Raw genomic sequence first — 16,582 nt, 5'->3', positions numbered from 1 at the left:
CCGCTCCCCACCTCCCCACCCCCAACCCCCACTCCAAGGATCTGAGCCCCGAGGCGCCTTCGCGGGAGGTAGTGGCCTCCAGAGTCCCGGGGCGCGAGCGGGCAGAAATCCCCACCAGTGAAGACGGAACGCGCGTGTGTACGTGGATGGAAGAAAGGGAGGTACCGGTCACCCCGGCCCCTGTCCAGCAGGGGCCACCAGAGAGAACCCTTGTCCGGAAGAATAGGTCAGGGTCCCCGTTTCCATCGACCTGGGGCGCGCGGGAGCCCTCAACCAGCGCCGATCCGGTACTCGGTGCGTCCCATCCCCTAAGGTTCTGGAGTTAGTAAATACAGGACACGCAGTTAAATCTAAATTTCGTAGAAATGAGTAATTTTTTACTGTATGTCAGAAACAGTGCATGGGACACGGCTGAGCTAAAATTTCATGTTTTGCTGAAATTGATTTTATCTGGCACCCCTACCCTCGCGGTCCAAAGACCGTCGTCCCAGCCGGGCGGACCAGCACTGGGAGGGTTGGGGCGGGTCAACGGCCCGGCCCCGGGCTTCGCGCTCGCTCACCTTCAGCACCAGGACCTCGAGCATGTTCCCGCGCCTCGCTGGCCGCCGGCCGATTCGCCCGAGGAAGACACGCACCGTCGCGGCCGCGCCCCTTTTCGGGTCTTCCCGTCGCTACTAACGCCAGTGAACTTCACGGGCAAAAGCCGGTTCTCCCACTGCTGGCCTCCAGCCTCCGCCCTCCGTAGGGGCCCGCACCTGCTTCCCAGTTGGCCTCTGCGACCCTGCGCGCCCAGCTCCGCCCCCTCCCCAGGTTTCCGGCCCCGCAGCCTACGCCCGTCACGCACCACAGGCGACGCTCTGCGTCCTCCAACGCTGGTCCGGGCTGCCCGACTCCGGCCTGCGCCGCGCAGGCCTCGAGGCTTCTGGAAACCACGTGTTGCGCCAACGGCACAGACAACTGTCAGCGCCCTGCGCACAGCGCCCCGGTGGGGCGGCGGGGCGGGATCCAGAGCCCGGGAAAGAGCTGCAGAGGAAAAGCGCCAAGGCTGTGGGGCCAGGCATCACGTGGTTTAAAGGATCTTGGGGTTCGAGAGGTCATGGGTTTCACTCTCTGGCCTGCCCGACCATCGAGGGCCCAGGGACTCCCACGTCTACTGTTTTTCCCGTCCTGAGGACCCGAGTAGCCGCAGGTGGGCGACTCAGGTCATGGTCAACTGCCAGGAGGCCCAGCCCTTTGTCTGCTTCTTTGCCAGCCTTCACCTCCTGGCCTTAAGGTGAGTGAGAGTCACGACCTGCCAGTGATGCCTGTGCTTTCAGGGCCTCCAGGAAACATTCCCCGTCCTGTCCTCCCCTCACCCCTCACCTCTGGAAAGGTTCTTGGTCCCTGTTTTCCTCCCAGCTGGCTCTCAGCTGACAGGGCTCCCCAAGAATCAAGCCTTGGGCATCCTTGTCACCACCAAAGGTCACAAACTGCTGCCTAGTGGGCTAGATTCTCCCCGTGGATGTGTGTTTTTTTGCTATTGTTAAGGTACTGCAGAGTTCTCTGAAGACTTGGAAGCCTCTGTTTTCTCACCTGAAAATTGGGACTTGAGAGAGTGGATCTCAGAATTAGATGAGGTCACACTATAGGGAGCAAAGTGAGACAGGATAGGTAGCCTAGGAAATTGACAACCCCCTCCAGGGTACAATGTGAGGTTCCTCGCTTGTTACACAAGTAACAAATGACTGTATTCAGTACCTGCAGCTGGAGAAAAACAAGAACCAGTTTCATCCAGCAAGGCTGATCCCCATGATGAGGACCTGACCTTTAGCTAATTATAATGTCATTATAGTCTAATTTACATTGTCATTACTACGACTCCCAGCATGCATTCCTTGTTTGTCGGTGATGAACTCCTTTGGTTTTTCTTGTCTGAGAAGCTCTTCAATTTTAAATGCTGGTTTTGCTGGATAGAGTAGTCTTGGTTGTAAGTCCTTGCTTTTCATCACTTGGAATATTTCCTGCCAATCCTTTCTGGCCTGCAAAGTTTCTGTTGAGAAATCAGCTGACCGTCTTATGGGAGCACCCTTATAAGTTACTAGTTGCCTTTCTCTTACTGCTTGTAGGATTCTTTTTGTTTTTAACCTTTGCCATTTTAATTATAATGTGTTTTGGTGTGGGTCTGTATGGGTTCATCTTTTTGGGTCTCTCTGTGCTTTCTGGACTTGTATGTTTGTTTCCTTCGCCAGATTATTAGGAAAGTTTTCATTCATTATTTCTTCAAATAGGCTCTCAATCGCTTGCTTTCTCTCTTCTTCTGGTACCCCTATGATGCAAATGTCGTTATGCTTGATGTTGTCCCAGAGGTCTCTTAACTATCCTCATTTTTGTTTTTATTCTTTTTTCCTTTTGCTGTTCTGATTGGGTGTTTTATGATACCTTGTCTTCCAAATCATTGATTCGATCCTCTGCTTTATCTGGTCTGCTGGTGATACCTTCTAGTGTATTCTTCATTTCAGTTGTTGGATTCTTCACTTCTAATTGGTTCTTTTTTATGGTTTCAATGTCATTTTTTAGTGCTTGCTGTATCTTTGTTGAAGTTCTCACTAGTTCCAGTGTTTTGAACTCTGTCCATTTTATTTAGTTATTTTTCTGGACTTTTCTCCTGTTCTTCATTTGGGACGTATTTCTTTGTTTCCTTATTTTGTCTGCCTCTGTTTCCATGTATTAGGAAGATCTGCTACATCTCTTGCCTGGTGGCCCTACGTGTAGTATGTGTCCTGTGGGTCCCTGGCACAGTCTCCATTGTCAGTAGTGTCCCTTGTGTGGATCATGTGTGTCCCTGTTATATTTGAACCTTGATTGCTATTGGCACATCAACGGGTAGGACTGACCCTCAGGCTGATTGACGGCAGGATTTGGCCACGTCCACAGCTTACAGGCTGCTGTACAGGGGGCTTACCACCTGGACTGGAATTCACCTCAGTGGGCTGTGGTGCCTGTTGAGACCATGGGTGTGCCACTTGTGGGGCTAATTGGTCAGTGCTATGCTGTGGTCTGAAGCCAACCTCCAAGTATGTTGGTTCTGGGGCCTCTTGGGAGGGGTTCCAGTGTAGGCCCAGGTAAGCCACTGCCTGTGACCAGGCTGGACTAGCTGGTAGGAGCTACAAAGCAATCCACAGTTGGTCGCTGCCTGTGCTGGACCTGGAAACGTGGGAGAGGCCACGCTGCGAAATGAGGAGGGCTGTCACCGGTACCAAGCCTGGGGTAGCTCTGCAAAAAGCCAGGACACACCAAGGCCTGCTGCTGCCTGCTGCTGGCTCCAGTAAGGTTCAGCCACTGATAAAGCCTCCTGTGGCATAAGAGTTGGTGGGGCGGGATTCCAGTGAGTCAGCACGGCGGAGCTGCAGAGCTCACCAGACCAATCAGATTCAGATCTGGCTGTAAGCATATGGGGCGGGCTCAGCACAAGAAAGATGGCACCCACCTGCCAGCTGCATGGAAGGAGTTCCCCACACAGGGAAAATGCCAACTGTTCTCCAGGCTTCCCCCTGAGGCCACACACCTCATTCTGCCCCTCTATGTCTCCAACACCCCCAGAGTCATCATCCCTCCGCCAGAGCCCAGAGTGAGTACCTGCAAGCGAGTGAATCTGTGCATGGGCCCTTTAAAAGGACAGCTGGGTTTCCCACTGCCTTCCATATCCTACCCTGACGGTCGGGATCCCCACTGTTTTTAGCCAGATGTTGTGGGGGCCCCTCTCCCTGGCACCAGTTCTCTGAGCTAAGGAGGCTGATGTGAAGGGCTGGGGTCCCTTGCTCCTGTGTGGTCAAGATACCCTCCCAATTTTCATCCACTACACGTTTGGGACCAGCCCATTTTGCATCTCTGCCTCTCCTACCAGTCTCGATGTGGCTTCTTCTTTATATCCTTAGTTATAAAACTTCTGTTCAGCTAGACTTAAGCTGGTTCTCCAGGTTGATTGGTCTATAATTTAGTGGTAATTTTCATATGTTCACGAGATTAGGTAAGTACAGTATTTATCTACTCCACCATCTTGGATCGTTCTCTAGATAATTAGGTTTCAAAATATTTAATCTGAGATTCTTTATCTTTTAATAAATTTAACCCATTTTTTAATGTTGTTAGGGTTGACTCTTATTCCTACTTGAATCATTTTATTCTAAGCTTTGGACTTTTGTTGCCATTTGCATTGTTTTCTATCTGTTACATTAAAGGGTACACTTTGTTTCTGATTGATTTGGAAAGTGACCATTCTATTTTTAATTCTATTATCTACTTTTGCATTTAAAAACACTTAAACAGTATTTATTATAAGAAAACTGCAGCTATTGATTCCCTCCTCTCATTTTTTTTCTTATTCCTCCCATAACCACTTAATATAATCTGGGATTATAGAACCAAATTATTTTTATGAAAAAGGGGTTTTACAAAATAGGTTAAAATTTGAATTATTCTTTTTAACATTTGCAGTGCTTTATAGCCATATCATTCACATTTACTTCCTATATTGATTTCCATACTCACCATCAAGACTTCTATTATGCACTTCTACTTCAAAAGTTTTTATTTTGATTAATCTTCCCAGTCGTCTATAGTATTTCTATGAAGTGAATTTTTCCAGAATGAGTAGAATCTTCAAAGCCTATATATGAGATTTAAATCTGTGGCTTTCACATGTGTTTGATGGAGAATTATGGAACCCACACACTCTTTTCCCTTCAACGTATTATATGTGCTGTTGTTACTCTGTAACACGCTCAGAAGCCTGATTTTATACCTTTCTGAGCAATCTTTTCTTCCTGAAAATCTGTGCATTCTTTATCTTTGAAGTTCAAAATGTCATCCAGGTATTGGACAATTTTTGTTATTTTTGCTTTAACCACAACAGGACCTTTTAACCTGAAGATCAACATCTTTCTTCAGCTCTAGAAAACTTTATTCCCTTCTCTAAATAATGCTTTTCTTCTATTCTAGAATTTTCTTTTAGACAGGCCATAATCCACATATTGGGTGCCCATCCTCAACTGTTTTTCTGAGGCTGCAGTAGGGACTCAAGAATAAACCAAGGTAGCTGTTCCAGATGTCACCATTTCCAGCCAATAAAAAGGGAAAGTAGAGGGCCAACAATTTCATTTTTAAAGGATGTGACTTGGAAATTGCTTACATCACCCAAAGAGAGAAGAGGATCTGAGAACAAGTATTGAGGGACTCTAACATCTAAAGGTCAGTTTGAGGAGAAGAAGAAATTAGAGAAGACAGAGGAGGAACGGCTAAGGGGGAGCAAGGCGGAGTGGAAAATTGTCAAAAGTTACAGAGAGGCTGAAAAGATAGAAGTTTGAGGAGAGAGAAGAAACTATGAAATAACTGAAAAAAAAGAAAGAACTACATGTGCTCAAATGTGAGGGACACACACACACACACACACACACACACACACACATAAATCAGCACTCAGAAGAGAGGAAGTCCCCTTATATTTGAGTCCTTATTATATCTCCCATATTATAGAGCACTCTTATTTTTATTAACAAAGAACTTTGAGGACATGTCAGCCTGAAATATTGATGCCACATCAGTTTTGGATTCTTATGGTCATCCAAAAGAATAAGCAAAAAAAGGTCAGCAGTGAAAATGTATACCGACTTTGTATTTATTCCTGAATTCATTGATATAACTGAAGTTTCAGGAAATTATACAGTATCATAGAAAACAAGTTTTCCTGGCTGTGCCCTGGACAAGATGGCATGGAGAGGGATACCAGCAGGGGCAGGAAGGAGGAGGGGTAGGGACAAATAATCAGCTTTCTGGCTTTCTGCTTCTGTATCTGAGGCCCAGGCAGCTTGAATATATGAAGTAAGGAAGACCATATGATAAATACTACAACAACTAGCAAGCTGGGCTCTGAAACAACACTTATTCAGTTCATCAGGGCAGCCCTATTATTTTTGGTTAGGGTATCACCACAAGTAGGAAATCATGTGACAGCGTCCCACAAGGACTTGGAAGGAGACAAGTTTCATTCACATTGAAAACAACAAAAAAATAGATCTTTATGAAGAAAACCCAGTCATATTACTTTCTCACTACATCTCCTAAAATCACCCACTTAGCCATGTAACTGGCAAAAAGGGTGCATGGCCAGGAGTGTTGGAAAAGTCCACGTCATGCACAGTCTTTCAACCCTCCCTTGGCTGCATAAGAATGGGCTTTGGGCCTGGAACACTTCCGTACCAAAACATTGAGTCCTCACAGCCTATGCTGGACTTGTCACCTGTGTGGAACTCTTTCCCTGTTTCAGACTCAATGTGTGCTCCTTTGCTCTTCTGCTTAAGCATGTGCATCCTATGGCACCTAGACAGGCCCACTGTTATGTCTGTCCCCTACAGGGAAGAGATGGCATCCTTCTACTGCATCACAAGAGAGATGTGAGCAGGCCAATTGTCTTGTGTTGGCTGCAGGGAGGGGACCTGCTGGCAATGGGTAATCACCGTGTACTGCTAGAGTTGATCTTGCTCTGCCTCTTCTCTATGTGAGTAAAGCATTGTTCCATCCAATGCTTGGCTCTGTTGTGGTTTCCTTGGTGATTACACTACCAAGATGCAAAATGGGCAGAAGTGTTCAGATATCTGCTTTTGGTGACAGGCAACAAATGTCACTTGCTTGACAATCAGGTTCCACTCTTGGATGTGGCACTAACTCTGTGAATCTGTTTCTCAGTTTTCTCAATGGAAAAACTGCAGTGTTCACTGAGGTCCCTTCCAGCTATGTAACAATTCCATTTTCTGTAAGAATGAAAGAAAATATTATATAATATTATATATTATGCCCAAGGCCAAAAGTCAGTAAGAACTTTTGACCAGATAGAATGCTAACAGTATCTGTGCTTTTCAAAATTTACATATTGGAATCATTTATTGAAGAAAATAGATTTTACTCTAGATCAGTTTCTCAACCTTGGCCAGATAATTCTTTGCTGGGGAGGCTGTGCTATGTATTGGAGGATATTTAACTGCATCCCTGGCCTCTCCCCACTAGATGGTAGTAGCACCTTTCAGCTGTGACAACAGAGTAGTCACTCAGCTGGGACAACCAAAAATAATTCTAGACCTTTCTAGATGTCTCCTGAAGGGCAAAAGTGCCCTGGGTGAAGAACCACTGATCTAGATGTATTCTTCTAATCAGAATTAAATAATACACATAAACTTTATTCATCAATACTTCTATTTTATAAGTAGAAAAATTAAGACATTTCATGAAAAAGTAAATCTATAGTACAATGCATAATATAGTCAAAGACCCGAAATACAATTGGTGTTTAACCATTTCCTATCTTTAATAAATAAACAATATTCCTCTTAACAGGTGAAAAAATTACCCATATTAAAAACACTGAAAATAAACATCATTAATAAACACCATTAAATGATGAATAATTCTACATTTCTCTAAGCTCTTTGTTTCATTAACTATTACTCCAGACTAAAAATAGTTATGACTTTTGTTATGGATTCATATTTATTTAAAATATTAACTAAAATAGGTTTACAATTTCATGAACCTAATAACTAATGCCATTTGGTTTTAAACAGAACTGTATCTTAATAATCAAGCTAAATAATGACATCAAGCTAAATAATATTGAGAAAATAATGACATTGTCACTCAAGGGTCTTCTCAGTCTACTGTTCACTATGTAATCAGACACCCTTAAATTAATTCTAGCAGAAAGGCTAAGGAACTCATGGATCGATCTCCTAAGCACATCAAGGAAAATGCTAATACACTGGACATTTAAAAGACAATGGCAGTAGAAAAGCTTATTTAAACTTTTGATAGTGAAAAAATACATAAGTGGAAACCCTTGTGAATTTTTTTCTTCTCATTTCGATAAGATCATTAATACTTTATACCTGTGTGACACAGCAAGGTTTAAAGAATAAAGCAAGAGAGCTCCATAATATACCTGAAATATGAAAGACTGTACTATAACTTTTTTTTTTTAATTTATTGGGGTGACAATTGTTAGTGAAATTACATAGATTTCAGGTGTACAATTCTGTATTACATCATCTATAAATCCCATTGTGTGTTCACCACCCAGAGTCAGTTCTCCTTCCATCACCATATATTTGATCCCCGGTACTATAACTTTTACAGGCACAAAGTTAAGTTCCAAGCAAATCTAGTCAACCCTCATTATTCATTAGGACAATTTCAAGTGAAGTGGGCCAGCTTACAAATAAGTAATACTACAAATGGCTCTTACTTACTACATAGTTCTTAGGAAAAACATGTTTGTTCTTCGACTGAACAGTCACATGGATACTATAAACATGATTCAGACTGTGTATCACTAATCGGTGAAATTTCCTGCCTTCCTTCATGATTTCTTCAGTCTTTTTTTCGGTGGTCAAAACATTTTCTAAAAAGTCTGAATCTTCTAAGTATAGCTCATCTCCTGAAAAATATTTTAATTCCACAAAGTGTTATTTTATAAAGCATTGCAATATATTAGTGACACATAAATCAATATTTTTTTAAATCTACTTCATGGGGTGGCTCAGGTGGTAGGCTCATGCTCTTAGCGCCGAGGTCACAGGTTCGATTCCCACGTGGGCCAGTGAGCTGCGCCCTCTATGGCTAAGATTGTGAACAACAGCTCTACTGGGAGCTGGCCAACGAATGCATTAGCTGGGGGATTTCATGTGTTTGGAACTGAGATAGTTGTTAAATAACCTTAATAGCTGTTAAATAACCTTAATTTTATGAGCTTACCTCAATTTCTTTCTTGTGTTTCCCCATTATCCAGCCAAGAATTTTCTTTGGGTACATAAATATTTGACTGGTATTTTTTCATCAAAAACTATAACTTTTATATAGTTCATGAGCCTCTTTATCCTAGTCAATATTAATATTGGTCTTGATACCCATATATTTTTGGTGTTTCAAATTGGGCTGCTTTAGTAATTTTAAAGTTAAATTACAGAAATTATCATTTATACATCAAAATTGCTAAATTATCCCACTGCATAGGATGAATAACAAATATTATCACTCTTCTGAGAACTGAGACAGGTAACCACGAATAACACAGGTCACAAAGCCCCACTCTACACTGCCACAAAATCTCCATCCTACACTTGCCTAACAACTGACCACCAACAAACTCCCTAATTCAAATAAACTGACAATTCACATGTTCTCATAATTCAAAATTAAAATGTAGAAAAGATAAGCGAATTAAATGTGAATGCTAACAAAAGCACTGATGCCTCGCTGACTTACCTGGTAAAAGCTGGATCCGCCCATCAGCAGTCAATAATGAGATAGGCAGCCATCTTTCCACCTCTTCCAATGCGAGATCCAAACAAAACTTGTGCAAGTCAGAGAGCGAGGCAAAGTTTTCGAGTCTTCTTATTTCATAGAATTGTGGGGGTGCCAACCAAATTTCTTTTGATACGAAACTTTCAGTTGCCTCTGATGGAGATGACCACTGTGAAAGACAAAAGTAGGATTCCCTGAGGTTTATTCCATAGACAGTGCAAGATTTGAGAATGTTAGATCAATATGTAAGATCTAACTGAAGATGTAGAATTAGTTCATTAACGTGCCTTGCTAGATTCCTCTGAGACAACATGAAAAGGATTGGTGAAAAAAGCTCGGTTGATCCCCTTAAGAGGTTAGTTATTGGGATACCTGAGAACTAGTAAATAAGCTAGGAGAGATCACCAAGGGTTGGCCTGTGAGAGTCACTCAGCATAAAAGGCAGGAGATGCTAAGGTCATTCCCAAAGGAAAGAAGACTCTGAAGTAAAAACTCATGGCAGCAGATTGAGAATTTAGTGCCCAGTGTTCCTTCCATAAATAGGTGCCTTGGTTAGGCCCTGAGGACATGGTAGTGGACAGGCCTATCGGGCCGTCAGCACCCAAGCTGTGTGCTGTGTGCCACATGCTACAATGGGGGTAGAGTCAGGAACAGTAGGGATTTTCAGGAAGCTCAAGAGGCATGACTCAGGCTACAGCCCCAGGAATGTAATAATAACAGGGTATCAACCAGCCAATGTTTGCACATTTAACTTAAGGGGCCTCACTGCTGTGACCTACCCTCCTTCCCAAGCCTTCCTTCCATACACACTTAGATAAAAAGAGCTGATTCGACAAATATGGAATAACCCCAAAGGTTTTTCTTTTACTGCTTTACTAGGGGAAAACTGATTTCCATGCCTAAATCCAGGGAGTTGAGATTGATTTCTGCCTTGGATAACTATATAGGCCAAAGTTTTATAAGCTTGTATGTTCTTAAACATCCCTTAAGAAACCTGTTAAATCTTCAGTCTATGGGGCCAGCAATCTATGTTTAACAAGCACCCCAGATTATTCTGAAGTTGGTTGCATTTTGAAAACAAAGTTTTGGCCTCAAAGGACCACCCAATCTTTCAGTTATTTACAAAGCATTCTGCTTTGTCAGTTCTATGTGAGTTCAGTGATAACAATTAAGACGAAGGGTTAAACAATGGGCATCAACCCATTTAATTTAACCTATTCAGGTTAGTCCAGACTATAGGTTAAAAGAACTTACCATTTATCAGTTACTTGTTACTAGTAAAGCACTGCTTCACATACTTTACGTAAAATAATTCCAGTCCTTAGGACAACTCTGCATACTGTCATTTGGTAAATGAACAAACCCAGTTACTCTAACTAGGCAGTTACTCTAACTAGAAAATCTGGGCTTTGGGCTCGTGTGGGGAGGTGGACTGGCTCTAAATTCCACTATTTCCACTAGGTTTCAGAACCTCAGCAGTATGGACACTTTAGGCCAGATAATTCTTTGTTGTAGGAGCTTGTCCTGTGCACTGAAGGATGCTTAACAGCCTACCTGGGCTCTAGTAGAAGCCAACGGAAGTCCCCAAGTTGTGACAACCAAAAATGTCTCCAGACATTGCCAAATGTACCTGGGGGTTGGGGGGTGGGGTAAATCATTCCCTATTGAGAACCACTAGCCTAGACCAGGTTAAGAATTATTTATTGGAACCTCCTCTTCCAGCCATGATTGCTATAATTACCTTCCTCTGACATAATATAAAAAGATTGGTGGACAAAGTCTATAAAACCACCATTTTTGAACATTAAAAAATGTGAATTGTACTATGTAACAAAAGAAAAACAAATGAGGTACACTCGGTAGAGTTCCAAGAGTTTCCAAGGCTTTCTGCCTAACAGGAATCCCCAGTCTACACCACAGGGAGGGAGAACCTCATCAGTGTAGGAGGCTCATCAACTTAAAGAAACAAAGACTAGAGTTTGGAAAACCCATACAGGCTAGAATTTGGAAGGCAATGTACGTGAGAGGAGAGATCTACAGAGTAGAGCTCCAGATACCTGTATAAAGTGCCTTTGAGTCTTCACTAAACACTAATCTATGCATGCATAAGGTGAAACCACATGACGTTGTTCTTTTCTCAGGAATTATTGTTTTCCAATTACCTGGGAGCTTTAAGACTAACAATCCCAGGGCTCACCTAAGGCAAGGAATTTTTCACATTCCCTCCAACCCCAATGGAGAGACCTTGCTGAATATAAGGGGCATTCTGTAGACCGCAGAAGGGTCACACATTAGAAGTGCAGCTATTTGCCTTAGAATAAAGGCTACCATAGACCTACCCTAAAAACACTTCAAAAACAAACCTCAAAAGGATCAAGTTAATTTGCAGTAACTTAACTTCCTGCCAGATAAAGTCCATTGATCCTTAAAGGAATTTGACAAAAATCTAGTACTTGATTAAAAATCACAATATCCAACACCCAACCAAAAATTGCAAGAACCACAACAAAACAGGAAAATGTAACACATAGCTAGAACAAAAATCTATCAATAGAAACAGACCCCAAAATTGCAGAGATGATGGAATTAGCGGAAAAGGATGTTAAAACTGTTACTAGTCCATCGGCTCAAAGATGTAAAGGAAAGTATGAACATGCTGAGAGAAACAGAAAATATTCAAAAAGAACTAAATGGAATTTCTAGAGATGAAAAATATCTGAAATGAAAAATACACTAGTGGGGAGTGGTCAGATGGCTCAGGTGGTTAGAGCATGAGCTCTTAACAACAAGGTTGTCAGTTCAATTCCCACATGGGCCAGTGAACTGCACCCTCCACAACTAGGTTGAAAACAATGGCTGGAGTTTGGAGCTGAGCCACTGGTGGGCAACCGGTTGGCTCAGTGGTTAGAGCACAGTGCTCATAACACCAAGGTCGCCAGTATGAGTCCCACGTGGGCCAGTGAGCTGTGCCCTCCACAACTAGATTGAAAACAATGACTTGGAGCTGAGCTGCACCCTCCACAACTAGATTGGAAAAAAAAACAACGACTTGACATCCTGGAAAAACATACTGGTCCCTAATAATTCACCAATTTAAAAATAATAATAATAATACACTGGTGGTATTTACAGCAGATTAAATACTCATAAGAACTTGAAAACAGCAGTAGACTCTATTCAACAGAATCTATTCAAGATAAAGCATGGAGAGAAAAAATGTTTGAAAAAAATGAACACGGTATCATGGGACATGACCAAATAGTCCAACTTACATGTAGCTGGAGTCTCAGAAAATATCTAGGAGAAGATGAAAAATATTTGAAGAACTATAAATAACAGAACAAAAAGAAAACCATGATCATAATCAAATTCTGAATACCAGCAATTAGGAGGAAATATATAAAGTAGACACACACCAAAAAAACCGAAAAAACTCCACAACACATTATGTACAGAGGAACAAAGATAAGAGATAAAAGCAGACTTCTTATCAGAAAATTATGCTAATCAGAAAATAATGAAGGAACATCTTTAAGCACTGACAAAAACAAAAAACAAAAAAAACCTGTCAACCTAGAATTCTATCTATACACAGTCAAAATAGTTTTCAATAAATGACAAAAATAAAGTGTTTTTCAGATAAACAAAATTTAGAGGATTCATTGTCAGAAGATCTAAATACAAAATATATTAGAGGAAGTTCTTTAGACAGAAAGACACCAGATGTAGATCTAAATCTACATAGAAGAATGAAAGATGTCACGAATGGTATATATGCAGGAAAAAGAAAACATTTTTCCCCTTATTTTTACAGTCTTTAACTGTAAATGATTGTTTAAGGCAAAATAATCAGTATATTATATAGAGTTTGTAATAGCAATAAGAGGCAAATGTATGTAACAGTAAGATGGTAGATTTGAAACTAACCTTATTGATAATATTAAATATAAATGATCTAAACACTCCAATTGAAAGGCAGAAATTGTCTTATTGGGTATAAAAGCAAGACTGTATACTACCTATAAGAAACACGCTTATAGGGCTGGCCCGGTGGCTCAGGCGGTTAGAATTCCGTGCTTCTAACTCCGAAGGCTGCCGGTTCGAATCCCACATGGGATGGTGGGCTGCGCCCCCTGCAACTACTAACGGCAACTGGACCTGGAGCTGAGCTGCGCCCTCCACAACTAAGATTGAAAGGACAACAACTTGACTTGGAAAAAAGTCCTGGAAGTACACACTGTACCCCCAATAAAGTCCTATTTAAAAAAAAAAAAAAAATGAAAGGTAGAGTGGCTATATTAATATCAACGTAAATTTCAGATTTCAGAATAAGAAAAATCACCAGGGATAAAAAAGGATATTTCATAATAAAGGGTCAATCCATCAGGCTTTAACAGGCCTAAATGTCTATGCAGCACCTTACGCAAGGGAGCTTCAAAATACATGAAGCAAAACCTGGTAAAACTGAAAAGAAAGAAGACAAATCCACAATTATTCATTGAAGATTTAAACATTCCTCTCTCAGTACAGTTATTTGATGGAACAATAAAAATGGAAGACCTGAAAGACAATAGGTATCAAGGAATTTAACTTGTCATTTTTACAAACACAGAACATTCTTTTTAGGGGCAAAGCGTACATTCACCAAAGTAGAACATATTTGTGGCCATAAAACAAGTTTCAATAAATGTAAAAAGACTTAAGTCACATAAAGCATGTTCTCTGAGAAAATACAATTAAACTGCTGTGGGATGAAATGACTTAATCAAGGTAAAGTGCTTAGAAGGGAGCCTCACACCTAATCTGCGCTTCCCTCCGCTCCTGCGATGGGGAAGGCGGGGAAACACCACCAAGGTCCTGGCTTTGGCCTGTAGGGCTGGGGATCGGACCACCTGGGTCTCATGACCGTTTAGTCACTTATTGGCTGTACAGCCCTTATTCCGAGGTTCCGGGTAGGCCCTGGCCGCCAGCCGGGGTCCCTACTCGGCGCCGTGAGGTCCCCCTACCTTACAGCCCACCACCTCGGCCAAGTCTGGGTAGACCGGCGGCGGCTCACTCAGGCAGCACAGGAAGAAGGTCGTGTCGTAGCGGCGACCGCCACGTTGGATGAACGGTGTGAGCCAGACGCTCCAATCGTGCAGTGCCCAGATGTCCGGCGTGCAGTCGAGGTGCTCACAGAAGCGCAGGAACTGGCGCGGGTCGCGGTGGACTTGGGCGCGCCAGGCTGCCAGGCCCGCAGGCGGTGGGAGGGCGCGGGCCGGCTCAGGCGCAGCGGCCAGCGAGGCCCGGGGCCGCAGCAGCAGCACGCCGGCCTCCTCGAAGGTCTCCCGGATGGCACAGATACGTAAGGCTACGTCATCCGGCAGCGCCCGGTCTACGGCGTGTGTCCTGTCGGCGGGCAGCACCGGGAAGGGGCTGCGCGGGGGCGGTGAGGGGTTCAGGCTGAAGCGCGGTGGCTGGTGGTGCGGCGCGAAGAGGCTCAGCCAATCGGCGGAGTAGTCTGCCGCGTCCAGTATGCCGCCGGGAAAGACGTGCGCCCCCGGCAAGAAGCCTTGGCCCTTGGAACGCTGCAGCAGCAGCAGTCGGAAGCCCTCAGCGGGCGGCGGGGACAACGAGGGCCCGGCGGGGCCCCGGTGCTTCCAGCCCGCCGTTAGCAACACGCTGGCCGCCCGCCGCCAACCGCTTGGTCCCGACCGCAGGGGGCCGCTCATGGCGTTGCTTGGCTTCCGGCCTTCGGGTTCTGGCGCGGCAGGAGCTCTCATGCACGGACCCCAGCGGCCTTTCAGGGCGTGAGGACCCAGACCCGTGTCTCGTATGACAAACTCCAGGGCCTACGTGAGTACCGGCAGATGGGCCTTCATCAACAACGACCTGTGGGAGGGGCGTGGCACCGGCAAGCACCGCCTCCAGTGTCCTCGTTGCCAGCCTGGTCCCTTTCAAGGGACAAGGGCTATCAGAGCCGCCTGAAAGGAGAACCACACCATCCTCACTCAGGACCAGGACCAGGAATGCTTATGGGAGCACGTGACCTGCCGTGGTAAAAGTGCGATGCAAACCCAGGGTTGGTGACACCTGCCCGACTAAAACCTGAGAACTAGGACTTTCTCCCTTATATTTGGGGTTGACACAAGGGTGTGTTTCCTTTTGAGGGGAGGAGGGAATGTCCTAGAAGCAGGGGTCTGAGTTTTGCAGGCTTACATGAACCCCATCAATGAGAAACTGATGGATGAGCCAGGTGCCAAATCATAAATTTCTCACTGCTCAGCCTGAGTGTGAAAGGTCTTCCATGAATCCCTACTCCTCAGGGTAATCTGGTGTTGTGGACACCTTTTATTACCTAGGACCACCCACCTTAAGCATCTTAAGCATATGATGATTTTTCACTTTCAGGGAGATGTTTAATTGAGGCCTAGAGATGGGAATTTCTGTTGGCTCCACATTTTCAGTGGCTGTAATACAAGGTGTGATCAAACAATATAGTGAATGTTTAAATAAAAAACATTTTATTACAGTAAAAGACAGTGCCATTAGTCCCCCTCAAAACACTCCCCGTCACTTGGAACGCACTTATCCCATCGTTCTTGCCACTTTCTGAAGCAGTTCTGGAAGTCCTCTTTCGTGAGTGTCTTTAGTTGTGCTGTTGTGGCTGCCTTCATGTCCTGAATTATTTTGACTTTGGGGAAGAGACAGAAGTCGCACAGTGCCAGATCCAGGGAATAAGGTGAGTGATAACACACCACAATGTTTTTATTTAACAGAAATTGCCGTATACCAGAAGCGATGTGTGACACGGAGCATTGTCATGATGGAGGATGATTTATGGCACACTTTAAAACAACACCTTCTCTCAACCGTAGCTCACACCCTACTGACTGCACCAAGCAAGTAGAAACTTGTCACACGCTGCTACTAAAGTTCGAGGCACCGCTTCCCGTATTGAAGATCCTGCCTTTCCGTTGGATGGCACTCGGCAGCAGCATTCCCTGTATTTTGTAATCACAATGGGAAGACTCCATGTCACACATCACTTCTGGTACGGCAACTTCTGTCAAATAAAAACATTACGGTGTGTCCTCCTCCACCTTATTCACTGGATCTGACACCATGCGGCTTCTGGCTCGTTCCCAAAGTCAAAATGACCATGAAAGGTAAATATGTTGAATTGCTTCCCTGTGGCTCTGCAAATTGTTTCAGAATCTATTGTAGATTCTGGGGTGGAACCCTGGAACCTGCATTTTTAACAACTCCCAACTAC

General features: G+C 43.8%; 2 protein-coding genes across 3 annotated transcripts in view; both read right to left on the bottom strand.

The window, feature by feature from the left end:
- TDRD12 (tudor domain containing 12) overlaps positions 1–618 on the bottom strand; it is a 52,426-nt gene extending 51,808 nt beyond the window's left edge. The window contains exon 1 of the mRNA XM_033127147.1: positions 561–618. Within this exon, the coding sequence (XP_032983038.1) occupies positions 561–584 (24 nt within the window). The 5' untranslated portion in view covers positions 585–618. The remainder of the gene's footprint in view (positions 1–560) is intronic.
- A 4,872-nt stretch (positions 619–5,490) lies between these two features.
- Positions 5,491–15,354, bottom strand: NUDT19 (nudix hydrolase 19). 2 transcript variants are annotated; one of them, XM_033128902.1, is made up of 4 exons: positions 14,334–15,354; positions 9,289–9,496; positions 8,274–8,461; positions 5,491–6,785 (listed from the first exon to the last, which is right to left on the bottom strand). In XM_033128902.1, the coding sequence occupies exons 1-4, from the start codon at positions 15,087–15,089 to the stop codon at positions 6,747–6,749; spliced, it is 1,191 nt and encodes a 396-aa protein (XP_032984793.1). In that variant the 5' UTR covers positions 15,090–15,354; the 3' UTR covers positions 5,491–6,746. The 2 variants fall into 2 exon arrangements, with proteins under 2 accessions (XP_032984793.1, XP_032984794.1); XM_033128903.1 differs by lacking the exon at positions 5,491–6,785 and having other exon boundaries at positions 6,894–8,461; positions 14,334–15,351.
- Positions 15,355–16,582: the final 1,228 nt, after the last annotated feature.

The sequence above is a fragment of the Rhinolophus ferrumequinum genome, chromosome 15 (genome assembly GCF_004115265.2).
Source record: "Rhinolophus ferrumequinum isolate MPI-CBG mRhiFer1 chromosome 15, mRhiFer1_v1.p, whole genome shotgun sequence".
NCBI lineage: Eukaryota > Metazoa > Chordata > Mammalia > Chiroptera > Rhinolophidae > Rhinolophus > Rhinolophus ferrumequinum.
This window is presented reverse-complemented; position numbering and strand designations above follow the sequence as displayed.

Bases quoted from the DNA above. Each gene is read 5' to 3' on its own strand.
- NUDT19 (XM_033128902.1), bottom strand. From the start codon at position 15,089: ATGAGAGCTCCTGCCGCGCCAGAACCCGAAGGCCGGAAGCCAAGCAAC. The intron at 9,497-14,333 runs GTAGGGGGACCT...TGTCTTTCACAG, and splicing joins CCGAGGTGGTGGGCTGTAAG to TGGTCATCTCCATCAGAGGC. The intron at 8,462-9,288 runs GTAAGTCAGCGA...AATATTTTTCAG, and splicing joins GCGGATCCAGCTTTTACCAG to GAGATGAGCTATACTTAGAA.